General features: G+C 39.5%; 1 protein-coding gene and 1 non-coding gene across 2 annotated transcripts; both read right to left on the bottom strand.

The window, feature by feature from the left end:
• Positions 1-4,434: 4,434 nt before the first annotated feature.
• Positions 4,435-4,541, bottom strand: LOC118486169. Its single transcript, XR_004878025.1, has one exon. It is a non-coding gene; the product is annotated as a small nucleolar RNA R71 (small nucleolar RNA).
• Positions 4,542-20,479: 15,938 nt separating this feature from the next.
• LOC110901510 lies at positions 20,480-20,956 on the bottom strand. Its single transcript, XM_022148335.1, has one exon. The coding sequence runs from the start codon at positions 20,954-20,956 to the stop codon at positions 20,480-20,482; it is 477 nt and encodes a 158-aa protein (XP_022004027.1).
• Between the last annotated feature and the right edge of the window lie 3,110 nt (positions 20,957-24,066).

Raw genomic sequence — 24,066 nt, 5'->3', positions numbered from 1 at the left:
AAACGCGTGTCACCACCGGCTTGTCCGCTCGACGCTCCGGTATCTTTTCCTATAGAGTTCAACCATAGCTTGTTTAGAACTCCTTTTCCATTATATACTACATAATCCGCCCAAACAACGCAATACACGTTTTTAACTTAAATTTCAGTTTCTAGCCTTCTTTGGGGCATTTCTACAAACACTTATAGGGCAAAATTTTATATCTTTTATTTTCAAGTTCATAGCTTGTTATTTAGCTAAACTTAATCATCAATAAAGCTTTCATATAACATTTAAACTTCATCATTTCAGAAAATCACTTTCTATGACCCGTATTACACTAGAATAATCATTTTAAACCCTAGTGTTTACTACCCACAAAACCCATGAATCACCTTCAATGTGTTCATGAGATTTTCAGGAATTAGCCATGATTTCGCATGTGATTGTCTAGGTTTTACTCCTAGACACTATATCAACCCTTTTCTACCCAAATAGCAAACATGCAACATCAATTTTCAGATTTCCCAATTTCATGAGGATTTCAAACAGAGAATTAACACCCAATTTTACATACCTTGTAACCCCCTTGTGATGAGGATCACTATTCTATGCTTGATTTTCGATTTGGATCCGAATTTGGTCTTCAATTTGAGCAATTTAGATGAACTAGGGTTTGATGGGGGTTTCTTGGTCGCCCCCTGTGTTTTGTACGACCAACACACACACTTAAAGTGTGTGTTTGGTATTTTTACTTTGTTTTAATAATTAAAGTTTCACACTTGACAACTTCGGTCCCCCATCTATTATTAAGTTAGATTTTTCCATGATTTCAACTAAGTTTCTTGTTTTAACTAGACTTATGACTAACTAGATTATTTATTCCTAGTTAGTTTATTTTATACTTTATAATTTCAATATAAAGTTTTATATTTTCGGGGTGTTACAAGTCCACCCCCCTTAAAAAGGGTTTCGTCCCCGAAACCTTCTTTAAGTAGTCCTTTGGTTTGGACCTAACCATCCCAGTTTCGTTTTCAAGGCATTCTTTCTTTTACCCAAAAGCTATCCTTTGCCTTGACGCATGCGTCTTATACGTGTAAATCCTCACGGACCGTAACTTGTGTCTCGCATTTCTTATCTTGTCACCTATTTGTCCCGATTACCACTTGATTACCCAATAGTATGAGTTTGCCAATATGCTTATTCCATACTGCTCTACATTGACAAGTGTTTTATATAATTCACGACACTATTTTGACTTTTGATGATCTTATCAGCTAGACTGGCTAGTTACTGTCCTCTCATGTCCCGTTAATTTGAGTATATCCCTTTGCTATATTCGGACTTACGTGAGTTTATGATCTCCTATTCCGTAACTCACGCTACAATATGATTATATTCCACATCACTCTTTGTGACCATGACCGCATCGCATCATGTCATGTTTAAGTTTTTCACAAACTTTTCATTTTCAAAATCTTCTTTCTAACGTATCGCATCATGTCTTACACCTATCGGTGTTAAGACCTATATCCTTTATTATTAACTATTTCCTAATTTGTCTCATAATAATCATATCCGTTAAACGTTGTTTCTTACTAAAACTGAATTTTAGTTTAACGTTTATCTATTCAACTTATGTCAATAACTCATATCTAGGAGTCGACGACAAGAACTTATTCTTTTCTGTTTTTATATTACGCGGGGAATCATAACTGGTTCCCACGCTTTATATTATCGAACCGTGGGTTCCTTCACTTAGCCTGGTAGGATATTTTATTAGATCTTCACCCCCCCACCTTTTTTCTAAGGTGGGACCTGTTAGTTTGTTTCTGTGTATTTGTGACCCAAGGATCATTTTGGTCCTGATGTGTGTAAAATGCAACATATAAATCACATCAATTAAGGCATAAAACTAACCCTTTTTAAGTACTAATGTTGGAAAAAGAGTGTTTTTGTCTTCCTTTTGTATTTTCAGGATGAAATGAGCTCAAAATCACAAAAGAAGCAAAAAGACAACTAATTCTACCATAAAATACAAGAAAAGGAACAAAAGTGGACTGCCCGGACCCTCAACGGCACCTCCCAAGGCAAAGGAGAAGAAACAGAGTCTGAACACGCCCCGTGTCCAGCGAACACGGGGGCGTGCCCAGGAAGCAGTAGAAAAGACAAACCAGTAGAAGCTTCCATTGCCCACCACGGGGCCGTGTCCAGCGAGCACGGGGGCGTGGTGAAAGTACAGAAGGCGCATTAATTGTAATTCGCAATTACAATTAATGAAGTGAGAGAATGTCAGACGGGCACGGGGCCGTGTCCAGCGGACACGGGGCCGTGTCCAGCCTTCTGTTCAGCCTATAAATAGAGGAGCTTGGCTTTATTCTCTCTCATCCCTTGGCACACCACCTCTCTCACACCTCATCCACCACCCACCACCACCATAACACCATCATCCACCACCATCATCCATTGTCCATCGTAGAGTGTGTGAGTCGTCTCGGGATCCAAGATTGATCGTAAGAGTTCTTGACAATCAAGGCCATGTTTGCCTAAGTCTCTTACATCACTTGTTGAAGACAAGTGTTTAGTATAATACTTTTTATTTTTAATCTTTTGCACTTTTTATTTGGTTTTGTATTAATGACTTTAATAACTAGTTACCTATGTTGAAGGTGATCTTTCCTTATCGTTTGTCCGTGGTGTCTTGGCATTATTTTACTGTCTATATAAAATAAAAGATTTTCACCATTCATATCTCCACGGTCTATATGGAGGTATGTTGGCTACCTGGTCGGGGGTTAAGGGAACGGTTTGGTAAGGGTCTTGCCCTTGTTCAGCGTTTAGAAGTCCTGCTTGGGACCTGGGTCAAATTTAGTAGGATCTCCTTCAATGCCCATAGGTATTGGATGGCGGGGATCCAAACTCTTTGACCCCCTCATAAGTTAACTACTATTAATACTATAACCCGGCTATTTAGGACTGTATCCCTGCTGACTCAGACTACTTAGCCGAGGGTAACGTCACCGCCAAAAGCGGGGCCTACCACAATTTGCATTAATAACTTAATTCATTATCTTTCAATAATCCGACCCTTTAGGATTGTATCCTTGCTGACTCAAACTACTGGGTTGAGGGTAACGTCGCCTTCAAAAGAGGGGCCTACTACAATAACTAAGATAATCTCTTAAACAAGTGCAAAAGTGCAAAAATAATCAAAGGTTATACTAATACACGTGTCGGATCCAAGTGATTCATCTTGTCTATCTGTTTTTATTTTATTTTATTTTTCAGCATTTAGTTAGTTTTTATTTTTCTTAGTTTAAAACATTTTTCTCACTTTTTGATTTGGTTAGACGTTGAGGATAAACCGGTATTAAAAGCTCTTGTGTCCTTGGACGACCTCGGTATCTTACCAACACTATACTACGTCCACGATGGGTGCACTTGCCCATATGTGTGTTTAGTGTTAGTAAATATCGTGTTTTATAAATTTAAAACTTGGCTAAAAGTGTAAAAAGGGGCTTAAATATACATCAAAAATATAACACACTTCACGCACATCAAGTTTTTGGCGCCGTTGCCGGGGACACAAGGATTTTAAGAAAGTTAGGAATCAACGGCCTAATCATATTTTTATTTTTCTTTGATTTTTTTTTTTAGGATTTTTTAGATTTTTAGCTTCTGCAGAGCTCAGCACGGGGCCGTGCCTGGTCGGACACGGGCCGTGCTCAGCAACGTTACTGGCAGTTTTTGTTTTTCAAGTTACAGAAGGCTGACCACGGGGCCGTGCCGGTGCAACACGGGGCCGTGTCCAACTTCCAGTAACTGGGATCTGAAAAACAATCACTGTAATTCCGACCACGGGGCCGTGTTCACTCAACACGGGGCCGTGGTAAACCTTCTGACCAACATTCTTTTCTGTTTTTATTGCAGGACTTGGAACCCAACGCCATCCTTACGTAGTGTATGAGCTCCAGTTCCAATAAAGACATAAAGGAACCGCTAGAAGAACCCGAACGCTTTCTCAGAAAAAGGTTAAAAGCCAAAAACCAAGAGAAGGTTTCGGGTGATCCACCCCCAATGGCGGACCAACGTACCCTTATGGATTATCTACGGCCCACCGTAGGTAATCTAGGCGCCGCTATCAATGCTCCGAATGTCGAAGCCAATAACTTCGAACTTCGACCGCATTTGATACAAATGCTCCAAAACTCCGCAACCTTCCACGGGCTTGCGGACGAGGATCCTCGTCTACATATAACTAATTTCTTAGAAATATGTGATACCTTTCGGATCAATGGAGCATCAAACGACGCCATCCGCCTCCGTATGTTTCCATTCTCACTAAAAGACCGAGCAAAAGCTTGGCTCAACACCCTCCCAGCTGGATCGGTAAACACCTGGGATGAACTAGCCCAAAAGTTTCTATATAAGTATTTCCCTCCTTCTAAAACTGCTAAATTAATGGCTGAAATTAATACATACTCACAAGAGGACGGGGAATCCTTATATGAAACTTGGGAAAGGTTCAAGGAGCTATTACGCAAGTGTCCCCATCACGGCCTAGCAATATGGCAACAAGTATCCACTTTCTACAATGGATTGTTGCCACACACTAGGCAGACACTTGATTCTAGCTCCGGGGGACTTTTAGGTAATCGACGCCCACACGAAATATATAATCAGATTGAGGAAATTGCTCAAACCAATTTTCAATGGCACACTCCCCGGGGAAATAAGTCTATTGCCCCGGGCGCCCATAAGGTCGACGAAAGCACCTCTTTACAAGCCCAAATCGAGGCCCTTTCTTCAAAAATAAAAAAATTAGAAATGACAAAAACAGTCTCGGTTATGGCTTGTGAAGGGTGTGGTGGGTCACATGAAAATTGGAGTTGCATGAAAGAAACGGACGATCAACAAGAAATGGTAAACTACATTGATAATAGACCTAGGCCGTCGAGTCCTCCAACGGGAACTTACAACCAAGGATGGCGAAATCACCCAAACCTTGGTTGGAGGGAAACCGGCAATAGTAGTAACCAACAAACCCAACGAACAAACTTTCAGCAATCAAGAAATGAGTCACAAAATTTCACTCAACAACAAGGTGGACGAGAAAGGCTCGAAGATACTATATCTCGCCTCGTCTCTGACACTGATAAGAAAAACTCGGAAAGATTTCTACAATTAGAATCTAATTTTAGGAATCAACAAGCTAGCATTTAAAACATAGAAAAACAAATAAATCAACTAGCACAAAATTTTTCCGAGAGACCGCAAGGCGCATTACCTAGCAATACCGAAACAAACCCAAAGGCGCAAGTTCACCTCATCACACTACGAAACCGCACCGTAGGACCTGCAGAAGTACCTCCACAAACGGAAGAAACAATGCCAACACATCTGCAGGAAAAGAACTCTCCTCCATCACCAGAGCCTACCAAGGCTCCTCGAGTTCCGTACCCCGGTAGGTTAATTCGTCAAAAGACCAATGAGCAGTTCGCAAATTTCGAAAGTCTGTTAAAACAATTGCATGTCAATATTCCTTTTATCGAAGTCCTAACCCAAATGCCCAAATATTCTAAATTTATGAGGGACTTCCTTACACATAAAAAGAAAATTGAAAATTTGCAATTAGTTAATTTAGGCGAAGAATGCTCTGCCCTCGTACTCAATAAACTACCCCAAAAGAAAATCGATCCCGGAAGTTTCACGATTCCATGCTCAATAGGGGAATCACCCGTTCGCAATGCCTTGGCCGACTTAGGGGCTAGCATTAACCTCATGCCCTCATCGATGTTCAAAAGGCTTGGCTTGGGAACCACGAGCCCTACAAAAATAAGCATACAACTCGCTGATCGATCGGTCAAGTTCCCACAAGGTGTCATCGAGAATGTCTTGGTAAGGGTAAGCAGATTCGTTTATCCAGTTGACTTTGTCATACTCGACATGGAGGAAGACACCGAGGTCCCCCTTATCCTAGGGAGACCCTTCCTTGCCACAGCACAAGCAGTGGTAGACATGAATGACGGGACACTGACTTTGAGGTATGGGGACGATGAGGTGAAGTTCGGAGTTGGGAAGAAAATAGAGGACGACGACCCAGTCAATTACATGAAGGTTATTTATTCAAGCTTGGATGCCGCTCTCCGACGGTGTAACTTGGGAAGCAAGGCACTCCACTCAGAAGATATATAACCAGGAATCGGGTCTAGCCAAGGACCCTTATAAACGTGGCGCACCACAGAGGCATTCCGCGGATCTATCCTTAGTTTAGTTTAGTTTAATCTTTTAGTTTTTGCAGAATAAAACACACTCATGGTGGTAATGGATGAAAAAGGGAACGAGAAAAATGGAACCATGCACGAAGAACAGAGCAACCCGACAAAAATCTCCATCACAGAAGGCTCAACACGGGCCGTGCCCAACCAACACGGCCCCGTGCTGAGCCCCTGCAGAAAATCACCCAGTTCAGGTAACTGGACACGGGCCGTGTTCAGCGGACACGCCCCCGTGTCCAGGCTTCTGTTTCAATTCTGTAATTTTTGTTACTGGCACTTGACCACGGGGCCGTGCCCGGTCAACACGGGGCCGTGTCCAGGATGCCAGTAACATAAATCTTTGCGTTTTAACCCACTTTTATACATTCTAATCAACCAAAAACATTATTTTTGGACACATTGAGGACAATGTGTAATTTAAGTGTGGGGGGGATGCTTAAACCCTTGAAATTTTGCAAAATCCTAAACACAAGCCTTACACAAAACTCTATTGGAACCGCTAAACACCCCAAATTTTTTCAAAAACTTTTTCATTTTTTTTATTTACTTGTCTTAGTTTAAGTTGGGAATAACAAGTTCTAAAAAGGTTATATTTTTACAAGTTTACAACCGATAGCGTCGTGATAAAAAAAGAACCAACATAAGAAAATTATGAAACGGTATAACAAGTCTAGTTAAAAATTCAATTATATATGCTTGGTCACATTAAAAACCCATTCCCACAAAAGTGAGTTTTGAGCCTTTATTGAGCACAAAAATACACATATTTAGATTAAATGCTCATTTTTCGTTTCTTGTGTGAATAGCCGCTCGGTCCTTACAAATCTAGAACTTGCCACGACGATACATTCCCGGTCCTTACCAACTTAAACCCAAGTAAGTAAATGATGGAGGCATTAGGACTAACCATTTTTCCTTTCAAAACCATTATTTTTCATTTTTTTACCTACCCAAAATCCCCCTAGATAGCCCCTTTGAGCCTAAATCTTTCATTTCATTACCCCAAAACCCTTTTTACCCACCAAAAACTTTTTTTATTTTTTTTTTATTTTAGTAACAAGTTCGCTTTTTCGTAAACTCACCTTTTTATGTGACGATCAAAAAAAAAAAAAAAAAAAACAACAATGATGAAGTCAAAAACAAACAAAAGCTATAAAAGCTTGTTTGGAGAAATACTTCAAAATAAAAAGTCACTAAAAACAAGGTACTTCACGAAAACCGACGCTTGTTACGATTTTCGCCCTTTTTACTAACCACTAACCAACCACCCACCTTTAAACCCAAGCCTTCACCCAAAAAGTCCTCTTGATATTTACAAAGGTAAAAAGTTAAAAAGGAGAAGGATTGATTGCTTGGCAAGCCTATGGAAGACGTGAGTTCCGTGCCGCTCTCGAGTGATTCACTAAAAATATACACCTTCGGCCGAGTGTTGAGTGATCTCCCGTGAGGTATGTGAACTTGTATATAAATGGAATTTTAATAAGGCATGCTATGCCCAAATAAGTAATTCATCTTATGAAACGTTCAAAATAAATCATAACGAATAGGATTGTAAATAAATAAAAATAAAACCTATAAAAACCTTGGATTCCCGACACTCTAGGACAAGCTAAAAAACTTCTCTTCTACCTATTCCATTTGGGAGTGTAAGCCACATTTAAAGAGTTTTGCTTGAGGACAAGCAAAAGTTCAAGTGTGGGGGTATTTGATGTGTGTAAAATGCAACATATAAATCACATCAATTAAGGCATAAAACTAACCCTTTTTAAGTACTAATGTTGGAAAAAGAGTGTTTTTGTCTTCCTTTTGTATTTTCAGGATGAAATGAGCTCAAAATCACAAAAGAAGCAAAAAGACAACTAATTCTACCATAAAATACAAAAAAAGGAACAAAAGTGGACTGCCCGGACCCTCAACGGCACCTCCCAAGGCAAAGGAGAAGAAACAGAGTCTGAACACGCCCCGTGTCCAGCGAACACGGGGGCGTGCCCAGGAAGCAGTAGAAAAGACAAACCAGTAGAAGCTTCCATTGCCCACCACGGGGCCGTGTCCAGCGAGCATGGGGGCGTGGTGAAAGTACAGCAGGCGCATTAATTGTAATTCGCAATTACAATTAATGAAGTGAGAGAATGTCAGACGGGCACGGGGCCGTGTCCAGCGGACATGGGGCCGTGTCCAGCCTTCTGTTCAGCCTATAAATAGAGGAGCCTGGCTTCATTCTCTCTCATCCCTTGGCACACCACCTCTCTCACACCTCATCCACCACCCACCACCACCATAACACCATCATCCACCACCATCATCCATTGTCCATCGTAGAGTGTGTGAGTCGTCTCGGGATCCAAGATTGATCGTAAGAGTTCTTGACAATCAAGGCCATGTTTGCCTAAGTCTCTTACATCACTTGGTGAAGACAAGTGTTTAGTATAATACTTTTTATTTTTAATCTTTTGCACTTTTTATTTGGTTTTGTATTAATGACTTTAATAACTAGTTACTTATGTTGAAGGTGATCTTTCCTTATCGTTTGTCCGTGGTGTCTTGGCATTATTTTACTGTCTATATAAAATAAAAGATTTTCACCATTCATATCTCCACGGTCTATATGGAGGTATGTTGGCTACCTGGTCGGGGGTTAAGGGAACGGTGTGGTAAGGGTCTTGCCCTTGTTCAGCGTTTAGAGGTCCTGCTTGGGACCTGGGTCAAATTTAGTAGGATCTCCTTCAATGCCCATAGGTATTGGATGGCGGGGATCCAAACTCTTTGACCCCCTCATAAGTTAACTACTATTAATACTATAACCCGGCTATTTAGGACTATATCCCTGCCGACTCAGACTACTTAGCCGAGGGTAACGTCACCGCCAAAAGCGGGGCCTACCACAATTTGCATTAATAACTTAATTCATTATCTTTCAATAATCCGACCCTTTAGGATTGTATCCTTGCTGACTCAAACTACTGGGTTGAGGGTAACGTCGCCTTCAAAAGAGGGGCCTACTACAATAACTAAGATAATCTCTTAAACAAGTGCAAAAGTGCAAAAATAATCAAAGGTTATACTAATACACGTGTCGGATCCAAGTGATTCATCTTGTCTATCTGTTTTTATTTTATTTTATTTTTCAGCATTTAGTTAGTTTTTATTTTTCTTAGTTTAAAACATTTTTCTCACTTTTTGATTTGGTTAGACGTTGAGGATAAACCGGTATTAAAAGCTCTTGTGTCATTGGACGACCTCGGTATCTTACCAACACTATACTACGTCCACGATGGGTGCACTTGCCCATATGTGTGTTTAGTGTTAGTAAATATCGTGTTTTATAAATTTAAAACTTGGCTAAAAGTGTAAAAAGGGGCTTAAATATACATAAAAAATATAACACACTTCACGCACATCAGTCCCGTAGACCTTTATGTTGTTTATAACCCGAAAGTTATAGTGATCCCTTAGATCACCTTCTACTCGTGTCTTTATTTAATTATATATATATATATACATATGGCGTCAGGGCACCCCCTTTTACGTTTTGAAAAATTTATATATATATATATATATATATTATTATTTTTTTTTTGAAATCCATTTGACCTTAACCGAAGTCTAAGGCTACACTCATTTTCTTTCGGATTATCTTTCCGACTCTATGACTTCTTACATCGTTTTCACGACTGTTTATCCCACTCGTTCCGTTATTTGGTTTATGCCCCTACTCTTTTTCAACCCGTTACCCGGGTTCTTTATCATCATGTTTTAACACTTCTGTTTCACTGGTTTGCATTTTCCTTTCTATACTCTTTTACTTGGGCTATTGAGTATTATACTTTATTCAGCCCGTCCATATAGAAATAGTTAAACATAACTATCAAAATTTTTGTTTTTGTAAAATTTTATCGTCTTTTAGTCATAACTCTTAATCCAAGTCTTTTGACTTTTAGTCTGCGCCACCGTCTCTTGGTTTACGTATAGATTCGTATTCCTATTCATCTATCAGGTATTTTACCGAAGTCATTATCAAAGCAGCCATTTCGGCATGTATTAAGGCTTGGTTTTGATTTATTCAGTAGTATTAGCGTATTCCATCGCCCTTATTCCACCAAGTCTTTTTTTCTTTCCTTCTTTTTGTTTGACTTGTCCGTGTGTGCTTCATTGCTTATGATAGTCAACTTTACTCCTACTCCCTAACATTCTTGTTTGTTGGTTGATACTTTTATTTTCCTTAATTCGTATCCCTTCCCTTGGGCTTATTACTTTAATGTAACACACTCCCGTCATCTGGCTTCCATTTACCTTTATTATCAAGTATTTTGCTTATTTGATCTGAACACCGCCTTTCTGTCGTTAGCGACCTTTAGGTCTGTTTCTTTTACTAATGTTCCGAAGGCCCATTTCTTAAGTCTTATTTAGTAAAACCACTGTTATGGTCATACAACTTTTGGGGTCTACCCGTTCTTATTCTAACATTTTCATAAAGTTTATTTTGCTAGGCTTTTATATAATCACATCCATCACTGCGATCACCTTTCTTCCTCATGAGGATTTGATTAATAATGTATTACTTGGATGGTCACCCATAACCAAGTTTATAAATTTGCATTTATTGATGCTTTATTATTCATAGGAGCGAATAATACGTATCATCCATTTAACTTCTTTTTTCGTGGATATTCTCGGTCCGAGTCTTAATTTCTCATCTTTAACCTTAATCCTATTGTAACAATAACAAAATTAATTCATTTAATTTCATTATTCCTTATTGTTGTATGAATTTATCTACATCGTTTGTTGATGTAAATGATGCTTCTATAAGTTTTATTTAGTTTGACCAAGTCTATAACCTTGTCTTCGCTATTTATTACTATTGCAATTTCCGGGTTCGGGCGTAATTACACTCCTTCCCATTTCAACGTTTATTCACTTCATTAAGTTCCCGGGTTCGAGTGTACGCGCACTCCTTCCCATTGCGATTTTCATCGGGATTACTTTTTGTCTCGGCTTCACATGCTCACCATTATTTATTTTCATATCTACATATATATACACATTTATATAGGTATTTCTTTTACATAATTTTCTCAATTCATTACTCATATATGCCCTGACGCAACTATCATTCGCACTTGCATCGAATAAAATTTGTGTTAAATTAAATTAACAAGAAACATACCTGAAATGACATCAAATTCAGCTTTAGCCTCTGTGGCTGTTATATAAAACGGTCTTGTCCTTGACTTCTGAGCATCAGACATTGTGTCGGTTGCATCTTTGGTTCCAAGCCTCTCTGGACGTTTAAACTTCTTATGTCTTGGCTTACCACATGTGCCCTTGTGAATTTTTCCACAAAATTTGCACTGATGTAACACACTTTTTGTAACTCCTCTCTTGGGAGCTTTATTAGACTTGGATTTCTTTACGGAACTTGGATTCATATCCAACACCCTCCTTTCTTCTATTTCTTGTAATATGCTGTCTTTCAATTTAGCCATCATATCGTCCACCATTGGCACGATTGTGGTTTGTAATCTATCAATATAATGTGATAGACTATTTTCTAGAGCTTTTCCGACTGCCTCGGAAATCTTAGCTTTTATTTGTTCAGTCAATTGAGATGTCGAATCATCTCCGATTACTCCAGACATTTCTTTAACTGAAACATCCATAATGGTTAATCAATAATTATTTAATTCATTTCCATCTTATTATACGGAAATTTATATCACACTCACTTAATCATGAGTAATGTGTTATTCTTTTCCGGTTTGGTCAAGTACATATCTTGCCTTACCTTTCTTACTTAGTGTATTTCCCAGGTTCGAGCGTATTTATACACTCCTCCCATACACTTTTCACGTATTTCATACCATTTACATCAATTATTAAACATCTCATTTATAACATAACTTTGTTTGCTTCGGTTTAGCCAAGTTCGTAACTTGCTTTGACCGTTCTCATTCAGTGCACCTTCCGGATTTGAGTGTATTAACGCACTCTTCCCGTGCACATTAATTTCCACGTCTTTTACTTACATAGGATAACATCTATTGAAATAAATAATTAATCCTTACCGGACGATCGATCAAGCTTGAACCGAACACTTTGTTGACAACATTAAGCTTTGATACCAACTTGTAACACCCGTCTAATTCTACTTGAATTTAATAATAGTTTATACCATTTTTTAATAAACGATGCTAATTAACATAGATTTCATAAGAGAGGTTCATAAGTAGCATAATCCTTAGTCAACTAACGACTAAGTTAAAACATTTCAAAAGATGTTTAACTATTGTTTACAACCCATAAAAATAGTCTATTAAAGATTTAAAACATTGCGGAAGCTTGTAAGTAGTGTTCGGTTCTTCAAAATCTAGCTCGATCATCTTCCGGTTACTTTTCAACATCACCTAAGATCAAAACCATAACAAATGTTAGTTTTGATCAAGTTAAATTGGATACAAACAAGTTCCAAGAGTCAACAACCAAGAAAATAAATAAAAAATTCCGGAAGGGGGGCGTCGCGTGACGCCAAGGCCCCTCGCGTCACGCCTAGCCCCTATTTTCTCAGAATGTTTATTTTATTTGATGCTGCAGATTCCCAGCTCAAATTTAACCAAGTCCCAACTTAAATTGGCCATAACTTTTGACTCGTAAGTCCGTTTTAAGTGATTCTTTTTCCTATGCGTCTGTAAATTCATTACCGACATGTCTATTACAAATTTCATGTTGAAAAATTTGTTTACGGACAAAAAGACTATATGTCCATATGCAAATATTCGACCCATTCTAACTTAGCCATTTTACTACCATTTAACTAGTAAACCTAAGGCGCTTATTACCCAAACTCCGGGGCTTATTATCACTGGCACTTCATTACCAAATCTATGGCTTCGTGCTCTTGTGACCATTTCCGCCACTTCTTTCTACTTACAATATTAATATTACAAAGTATCATTAGTCGACCCGTTTGGTCCATCTACGGAAAATCCTCCATTTTGATGGCTACCAAACGACTACAAACCAATTCTTAACCTACGGATTTAAGTAACGTACATGATCGCTACAACTAACAAAATTTTTATCAACAACGCATAGTTTAACAACAATTCATCAATGTAACCTATCAAGTTACATACTTACATAATTCATCGTCATTGATTTCTAACCATAATTACCCATTCCCGGGCTTGTCCATCTTAGCGAATCACTTCCATTCCATGGTTTACGCTTTTATAAATCACAATCGTCAAATGATATTCAAGTCACTTCTAAACTACCTTTTTAAATCCTTGTTTGACCCGTTTGGTTGTCTAATGGAATTCACCATCTTAGTGACAAACCAAACATACTTTAGCAAATCCTTTGACCCGTTTTGATTAACTAGTGAACTTCATCTCTTCTACAATAGACTACAATCTTTCATATTGCTAATTTCAAGATATTAACTACTATAAAAATGAAAGTATAATGTAACGAAACCAAGGTTACGTACCTTCAAAGCGCTCCTTTCAAACGCGTGTCACCACCGGCTTGTCCGCTCGACGCTCCGGTATCTTTTCCTATAGAGTTCAACCATAGCTTGTTTAGAACTCCTTTTCCATTATATACTACATAATCCGCCCAAACAACGCAATACACGTTTTTAACTTAAATTTCAGTTTCGAGCCTTCTTTGGGGCATTTCTACAAACACTTATAGGGAAAAATTTTATATCTTTTATTTTCAAGTTCATAGCTTGTTATTTAGCTAAACTTAATCATCAATAAAGCTTTCATATTACATTTAAACTTCATCATTTCGGAAATCACTTTCTATGACCCGTATTACACTAGAATAATCATTTTAAACCCTAGTGTTTACTAGTTTCCCACAAAACCCATGAATCACCTTCAATGTGTTCATGAGATTTTCAGGAATTAGCCATGATTTCGCATGTGATTGTCTAGGTTTTACTCCTAGACACTATATCAACCCTTTTCTACCCAAATAGCAAACATGCAACATCAATTTTCAGATTTCCAAATTTCATGAGGATTTCAAACAGAGAATTAACACCCAATTTTACATACCTTGTAACCCCCTTGTGATGAGGATCACTATTCTATGCTTGATTTTCGATTTGGATCCGAATTTGGTCTTCAATTTGAGCAATTTAGATGAACTAGGGTTTGATGGGGGTTTCTTGGTCGCCCCCTGTGTTTTGTACGACCAACACACACACTTAAAGTGTGTGTTTGGTATTTTTACTTTGTTTTAATAATTGAAGTTTCACACTTGACAACTTCGGTCCCCCATCTATTATTAGGTTAGATTTTTCCATGATTTCAACTAAGTTTCTTGTTTTAACTAGACTTATGACTAACTAGGTTATTTATTCCTAGTTAGTTTATTTTTGTTTATTTTATACTTTATAATTTCAATATAAAGTTTTATATTTTCGGGGTGTTACATTGTTGCACCGAACACTCGAACCAGGCTGTTGATCGATCAGGCTGCCAGCCGATCGGACGGACACTTCAACGTTCTCAAATACTACAACAAAAACTTCGAAAGTTCAAATCCTCACACACAAACACATCTTACTCAAAGGAAGAAACAATCCACTCGAATAGTCCAGCCGATCGAACCTACCGGCCGATCGAACGGACTGTCCGAACGAATTGTCTAGCCGAACGAACAGTCCACTCGATCGAACCTACTGTTCGATCGACCAGGCTGTTCGACCCATCATCACTTGTTAACCTGTAATACGTAGAATGTTATTCATCGTTATGCTATCAAACTGTTCAGGCTAACCCTACTCTCAAGCGCTCCCTTCAATCCATTAACCAATCGCTGTGAGTATACTCGATCCATTTTTGCTTTAGCACTTTTGGGTGTTACATACGTTACTTATCAAAATCACTATCAAACACACTACTCAATTATTTGAACGCTAACCGTATTGCATGTATTACGTGACTAAATGAATGCTTGTTGATTATGTTTACACGTGGAATGCTGTCTACCTGCCTTAACGACGTAGTACTATAGTTTGGACTCAGCACCCGTTCACACGGGGGTTGTTAAGGACAATTACTTGCATTGATTACGGTGGTAATCATGTATTGCGAACCGTCTTGGACGGTCAACCCGCAGTCATTGGTATCGATAGATCCATGTCGGTAATTAACATGCTTGGTTTTCCTCTGTGTACGTGCTGGTTATGCGTAAACTATTCGAACTCTATATGCTATTATCAAACTTGTATGCTCACCTTTATATGTATTGACTTTATTTTAACGTATGTAACAGGTGCTTAGGATGTTTGCTTGCTAGGAAAGCGAGGCTAGAATAAAGCTCTAGAGACCCCCAACAAATAGTTGTCTGTCAGGAGAATGCAACTAGAGCATAGTTGTTTATAGATCTTGTCAGTCTGGGTCTTTAGGGCATTTAAACAATATTTATTTGTTTTATTTAAATCTGAGTTATCGGAACATAATTACTTGACTAGTTGTTATCTGTAATAATTTATTGTATTATTTGGGACACGGTATGGGACGTGTCATTTTAAACTGAATAGTAATGATAGTTGTTATGGAATCTTCTGGACAATCTGTTTCGCTCAGTGCCATGCCCTGATGATTCCGCCATCGGTTGGGGTGTGACATACGGAATCAGAGATGAATAAATACTCGGATCAAAAACTATTTAAATTTTGTTAAAATCAAAGCTTGTGTTAGCTGCGATTGCAAATATATTTGTCCCTTTAAACCCAAATCTGGTTCTAAGCCCCTTATCATGCGAATTTAATTTAAGTGAGGTCAATCTACCTAGGGTCTCACGCTAGAAGCTACGGTCCACCTAATCCCGCCTCAAGCTGTAGAATAAAAGAAACGATCACTGGACCAATTCCTAACCGTCTTATGTCAAAAACAAAAGAATTTAAAATCAAATATTTTTTTTCATTTTCCTCTCTTTTTTCTTCTTTTTTTTTTCTTGAGCCTAGACGTTGCTTTACCTAACCTAGATGTATTCCGGCTGTAAAGTCGCTATCCCCAACTCGGGTTACATAGGCGTCGGTAATTTTTTTCTTTGCAATTTCGATTTCACACATCCTAGAGGCATTCCGGTTGTAGAGTCGCTATCCCCAACCTAGATTACATAGGCCTGTGCTACTTTCATTCAGTTTCTAGCTCAATTTTTTTTATATATTTTTTTTCTTTTTCATGATTAAAAATTCTAACGGTTTTGACTTGTAACGGCATTCTTTATACTCTTATTGGCGGTTTCAAATTCCCATATTTCCCAGATGAAGGCCCACTAGTAGACCGACAATTAAGGTATATTAAATCAAAGGGACCTAAAACCAAACCCGGGCCTATTCACATATCCTTACCTAGACACAAGCTCGACTTATTTTAATCTCATATTATTATTATTTGATCCCGAGCAAAACTCATCTTTTCTATCATTTTTCGTAATAATTTTGCAAACTTCTTTAATCGAAAGACATTTTTTTTCTAATTTTTCAATTTTTTTTGATTTTTTCAATTTTTTAATTTTTTTGGAGTTTTCATATTTATGACTCGATTACTCCTACTATTTTCATGTACCCCATCCCCACACTTAAAGGTTGCATTGTCCCTAATGCAAGAATGAAAGTACGACTCAACTAACTACCTAAAATACCACTAAACTAAGAAAACTGAAAACCAAATAAAATAAAAATACAGAATATACAAGTGGAAAATGACTTAGCTGATCTGAATATGTGAGACTATCAAAGTGCCAGTCAATTCCACATATGCCCTCCAATCCGTACACGCTCAGCAAACAATTCCTAACTCGGACACGCTAACGGAAGCGACAACCAATACGAACCTAATCAAGCAAACACCAAACACTAGCAAAAGATAATATATATAATACCAAGTGTTAGTGCAAACATTCACAACCCAAACATCAACCATCCCCAAAATCCCAACCAACCTGTTTAAAGTATTTAAGTACAAACCAACAAACGAGGATCAAAACAACATAAAAATAAAAAAAGATACGAACTATCAGCATCGCTGCATCCTCGCTCTACTCCTCATCATCCAACTCCTCATCACTAGCCTGCATCCCACTGGGCCCTGCCTCAGACTGCTGATAAGAAGGCGGTGGCTGCGAATGAAGACTCTTCATAATGACCTGCATACCATCCTCCAATCGCCTCTGACCTACCACTACCTCCTGCCTAAGCCCATTGATCTGATCATCAACATACATACGCAAGTCCCCGAAACCCGCCTGCATAGAATCATATAATGAATCCAAGGTAAGTGGATTGGGTCGTGGCTGCGCTAATGGGTACTGCCTAGCAAGAATATCCTAACGAATACGGGGATTTCGGGGCCTCTGATAGCGGGTAGAAACCGCACCCTGCATAGCCTCCGCAGCACCTGAACCAGGCGGAGGCTGAACCTGTGGACCCTCTCGTATCGGCTCCCAAGTAATCGGGTCAATGTAGGCTATAATCCCAGTAGACTGCAAATCCCAGACACTCATAAAACAAGGATCTGGGCCGTCCTTCATCCTATCCGTCGGGAACCTCTCAAACACACCTAGGCTCTCGACTAACCAAGTAATCAACGACCCACAGTAAATACGGGCTCTAGCACCACCTCACCACAACCTCTTCATAGACATTGCAAACACAGTCGCTAAGTTGGCTGGCCTCTGCTCCACCATACACATCAGACAGAATAAACTCACCTGATTAACCTTGTTGTCCCCCTGTCCTCTACCAACCAGAGTCGCTGCTAGAATTTTGTGGATATAATGAAGAACTGGATCTGTAATATCACTAGCAACTGCCCCTGTATAGTATGGCACCCTCGATATGGTGCTCCAAAATCTCGCTAAATCACCCGTCTGAACACAGAACCGACGCTGCTTCTTAAACACTCCCTGCAGACTAGTGATAAACTCGGGAGCCCTAATCTCCTCTCGCATGTAAAACTGAGTTGCCACCATAAACTCAAGGACTGTCATCTCATAAGACCTCCTACCCAGGGCAAAGAATATTGCACCTTTTTCATTGAAACTCCCTTGCTTATAATCAAATGTAGAGTGAAACTCCAACGTGATTTCCTTGTATTGTCATGCGTCACAGCCCAACACTCTCCTAAATTTCGGTCCTAACAACTGTTCCACCAGGGCCCTTGCCCCTAAGCGATCCAACACCTCCCAATCAATCCTCCAATACGGCAGCAGCTCTACCTTAAACAAAGTAGCTAACCTCTGTGCCTCCCCCAAGTTATTCTCAAACTGTAAAAGAGGGCTATCTAAGATCCTTTGACTTGGACCATGAGGGAGTCCCGGCCCCGTATACTCAACAACCCAAACATATTCTGGTTGTTCCTCTTGTTGTGCTGGTTTCGGTTGAACTTGCTGAACCAGTTCGGGCTCCCTAAGCACCGAGCCCCCTCTTGAGCGACTATCTGGGCCTTGTTTCCTACTGGGCCGACTGGATGATACTGCACCTGACATTCTACACAACAATTCAAGTATGGCAAGACAAAGCAAATAGAATATTAGTAACAAACTATTTTTGATATTTTTGAATTTTTAATTAATTTTTTTTTGAAATTTTTTTTCTAAAACTTAGAATAGCCGTATAGCATTTCATTTGCGGCTGAATTCTGAAAATAAAGTTGAATTAAAAACAAACGTGTTACCTTTTACAATTGCTAAGTAGTAACTAAACGCGCCCGAATGGAGATTGAGTACGAGCGAGCTTAATTAACTTGTACATGCAAGTAAACCCAAAAAAAACTAAACTAGACTCGAACTAGACTAAAAATGACTAAAAAGACTAAAAAGACTAAAACGACACTCTAACTAGGACTCAATGTACACTACCCCCTCCCGGCACTTTAATTGTCCTCAATTAAACTATAGTGCCTACCAAACCGTTTTTGACATCCAAACTTGATTAAAGTCAGCCATGTATTAGTTCAAAACAAATTTTAGTGTCGAAAAATTCTGCCTAATTAAAGGAGGTTTTTATCTATTGCAAAAATTTCGGTTAAAAAATGCAAGTTTGGCACTTGAAGCGTCAATGTACTACAAACCAAACAAAATTCAGCAAAGCAAGTTCCATAACCAACCCGACAAACATCTAAACCCCGAAACCAAACCACAAACCAAACCAACATTTAGTGTTAACAGAAGTCAGTGTAAAATTCGTATATTGCATTAGCGAAAACAGGTCAAACAGTGAATAAATTTGATTTTTATGTCAAAAATTCACCCAACCAAATCCCCACACTCAATGTTGGTTAACCCTAACCTAAGATATGATGAACATTGTGAGCATACCCCAAACCGAGCCATCCACAAGCTATGTTCTGCTTAAAAAACCCAAATCATACCCAAACCACAACCTTATTCTACTAAAACATGAACTAAATACTAAACTAAACAAGAAGACAAACCCTAAAATTTATCACTAATCTAATCAAAAACTAAAATACCGACTCAAAATACATAATTTACAGCAGACATACCTTGGACTCATGAGAAACAAGAAGAAAAGAACAATTTTCGGTTGAACTTTAACTCCACAAAGTGAAATCCCGATTTATGGTGAGATATAGTGGAATGATGATAGAGATTGGTTGTAGAATGATGATAGATGAAAGGATGGGGCGATTTCGGGTTTTAATGGAGGATTCACGGTGGTTATGGTGGAGACATAATGGTTTGCGACGATGGGGGAGAGAAAAGTTAGGTTGAAAACTTCAATCTTTGGGGTTTATGTTAATATGGCTGTAGAGTCATACCTGGCGGGCCGCGACCTACTCAAGCCTTACGCCACGCCCCGCCATCGCCTTAAAGAATTTCCAAAAGTGTTACGCTCTGGTGTGCCGCCACTAACTCATTGATTTTGCTCGCCACCCGCCAGTGGGAGTTTTTTACAAAAAGGATGGTCAATTTTTGGCTTCAATGAAATTTTTGAGTTTTTCCCAAACCATCAAAATCCAACCTTAAATTTTTTCTGATTGTGAAACTTACCTGGAACCTCATTTTTTCTCACAATTATCTACAAATCCTCGGTAGTGCATTCCTGAAAATCACTCAAAACATAAACAAAGACCCGAAAAACTACCAAAACTACTATTAGCTACCAAAAATTACGAAAAATTAACGAAGATACAAACGGCACAAAATGTACACTTGGGTTTTCACCCAAAACACTAATTGGCGGCTTTTGGTGAAATTTCGAGAGGAGTTTCCTCCATCTCGTTCTTATCTATTGCTCCTCCAATATAGTGCTTCAAACGGTGTCCGTTTACCTTCCAACTCCGGCCATCGGACTCATCCATAAACTCAACCGCTCTGTACGGAAACACGTAATGAACCATATACGGTCCCGACCACTTCGACTTCAACTTCCTCGCAAACAATTTGAATCTTGAATTGTAGAGAAGCACTCTATCACCCTTGCTAAATTCCTTGATCTTTCTTAACTTGCGATCATGTAGAGCTTTTGTTTTCTCCTTCATGCCCAAAGATCGAGCATAAGCCGCATCCCTAAGCTCCTCAAGCTCATGGATTTGAAAGAAACGTTTTCTAGCGTCTTCGATCATATCAAGGTTAACGGTTTTTAAAGCCCAAAGTACTCGGTGTTCTAGCTCTACGGGAAGATGACAAGCTTTTCCATAGACGATCATAAATGGTGTGGTTCCTAAGGGTGTTTTGTGGCGGTTTGAAACGCCCACAATGCATCGTCAAGCTTGTCGGACCAATCCTACCTATTCTTTCCAACGGTTTTCTCTAAAATACGTTTGATACCACGATTCGCGTTCTCCACTTGACCACTCGTCTATGGATGGTATGCGGTAGACAAATGATGAGTGAGTCCGTAGCGTGCAAACAACTTTTCCATCAATGCATTGCAAAAGTGAGTACCACGGTCACTGATTAAAGCTTTAGGTGTACCGAAATGGGAAAATAGTTTCTTGAGGAAACTCATCACCACTTGGGCTTCATTCGTAGGAAGAGCTTGTGCCTCAACCCACTTAGACACGTAGTCAATTGCCATAAGTATAAAACAATTCCCTTTTGAGACGGGAAAGGGTCCCATGAAATCTATGCCCCAAACATCAAAAACCTCCAACACTAGGATTGGGTTTTGAGGCATCTCATCTTTGGCTGAAATGTTACCGGTTCGTTGACAAGCATCACAAGTTTTCATGAACTCAACGGCATCACGAAGTACGTTAGGCCAATAAAATCTACAATCGAACACATTTTGTGCGGTGGCTTACGCACCATGGTGGCCTCCCGTTAGACCTTCATGCACATGTTTAAGGATATTCAAACCCTTCTCTCGCGACACACATCGCCTAAGTATCCTATCTCCCCCTATTCTAAAGAGAAACGGTCATCCCACACATACTTCCCCGACTCACTAAGGAACTTCCTTCTTTGTTGTGTGGCCATTCCCTTTACAATATTACCACTTGAAAGATAATTTGCTAAATCACAAAACCATGGCAACCCCTCCTTCTCGGCCTCTACAAACTCAATCGACTCGTGAGGAAATGTATCTCCTATCTCCTCCTCACGAATCTCCTCTCTCCTAGGGTCTTCTAATCGTGAAAGATGATCGGCTGCTACATTTTCGGCCCCTCTCTTGTCTCTAATTTCGATGTCAAACTCGGAAAGCAATAGAATCCACCGAATAAGTCGGGGTTTGGCGTCTTTCTTTTGGAAAAGAAAACGCAACATGGAGTGGTGGGTGAAAACTATGGTCTTGGACAGCACGAGGTATGAGCGGAATTTGTCGAACGCGAAAACTACGGCTAAGAGTTCTTTCTCCGTGGTGGTGTAGTTCTCTTGAGCATCATTTAACGTTTTGCCCGCGTAGTAAATGGGGTGGAAGTGCTTATCCATTCTTTTTCCTAATACCGCTCCAACGGCATAGTCACTCGCATCACACATGAGCTCAAATGGCAAGCTCCAATCAGGCGAGATAAGAATAGGTGCACTCACAAGATGTTCCTTTAAAAAGTTGAAGCCTTAAGACACTCCTCGTCAAAGACGAATGGAACATCTTTCTCTAGAAGACGGGTCATGGGGTGAGTGATTTTAGAGAAATCCCCAATGAAGCGTCTATAGAAGCCCGCATGACCTAGAAAACTCCGAATCGACTTTACGCTAGTGGGTGGAGGTAACCTGCTAATGGTATCTATTTTCGCACGATCTACCTCTATACCATACCTTGAGATCTTCTGGCCTAAAACAATACCTTCAATCACCAAGAAGTGACACTTCTCCCAATTCAGCATTAGCTTCGTCTCAATGCACCTCTTCAACATCCTCTCAAGATTCTTTAAACACTCATCAAATGAGTTACCATAGACCAAAAAATTGTTCATGAAAACCTCCATGGGATTCTCAATCATATCCTGGAAATATGGCAACCATGCACCGCTGAAAGGTAGCTGGAGCATTACACAGCCCAAACGGCATGCGTCGGTACGCGTAAGTGCCATAGGGGCATGTGAAGGTGGTCTTATCCTAATCCTCTAGTGCGATGGGGATCTGGAAGTAACCAGAAAAACCGTCGAGAAAACAATAAAACTATTGTCCCGCGAGACGCTCCAGCATCTGATCGATAAAGGGCATTGGGAAGTGGTCCTTTCGTGTGGCATCATTCAACTTTAGGTAGTCGATCCACACTCGCCAACCCGTGACCATACGAGAAGGGATAAGCTCATTCTTGGAATTCGTGACAATGGTCATCCCTCCCTTCTTAGGGACAACCTGAGTGGGACTAACCCAAGGCGAATCTAAGATGGGATATATCATCCCGGCATCTAGGAATTTTAGAACCTCCTTCTTCACTACGTCTTGCATGTTGGGGTTGAGGCGCCTTTGAGGTTACACCACCGGTTTGAAATCATCCTCCATGAGTATCCGGTGAGTGCAATAAGAAGGGCTTATGCCCTTAATGTCGGACAACCTCCATGCAATGGCTTCTTTGTTGGCCTTCAACACTTCCAACAACCTCAACTTCTCTCCATCCTCTAACTTCGATGAGATGATAACGGGTAGCTCGGAACCCTCCCCCTATGTTGGATTGTCGTGTGACCCGAATGAGTCAATCAGAAGAGTTTTGAATCAAATCAAAGGCGGAATCAGTGATTCTGACAAACCGGCAGCACCTCGGCTCTAAAATCGGATCGTTACAAATGAACCAGCAGCTCAGGTATTTATAGAGGTGGTGATTTCGTATTAAATAGACAAAAGGTCATTTCGTGCGAAATACATGTGTGTTATTTCGTGCGAAATAGATCTTTGCTATTTTGTGCGAAATACCCCTTTTACATGCAAAACCTAATTTCTTACCTGCTGAGCACTGATTTATCCTATCTAGACACAAGACTCTATAAGAATAAGTTAACAGACATTTATGCACCAACAGACTCCCCCTTAGATGTTGACGAAGTCTTTAGCATCAAATCTTCAGTCTTTAGTCTTGATCTATCTTCCTATCTGCCTGAAATGTCTGACACTGTAAGCTTCCTTCAATCTTTATCTTCAAACTTCAAACTCCCCTTTGAGTTTTGATCCAGAATTTTGACTCCCCCTTTAGAAATGCTGGGACTTGTATTCTGGTTCAAACTTTGTACAATCATAGCCATGGGGATTTTGCTTCCTGCTTCTACCTATTTCTCAAAAATATGACATTAAAATCTGATAATCTTTTAACTTCATTTGATGTTTTTATCAGTTTTAATAATCCACTTAAGTCTTCAGGTCCAAGTTAATGACC

This window comes from Helianthus annuus, chromosome 13, assembly GCF_002127325.2.
Source record: "Helianthus annuus cultivar XRQ/B chromosome 13, HanXRQr2.0-SUNRISE, whole genome shotgun sequence".
NCBI classification, from domain to species: Eukaryota; Viridiplantae; Streptophyta; class Magnoliopsida; order Asterales; family Asteraceae; genus Helianthus; species Helianthus annuus.
Note: the sequence above shows the minus strand (reverse complement) of the source record. Positions and strands in the feature narration are given on the sequence as shown.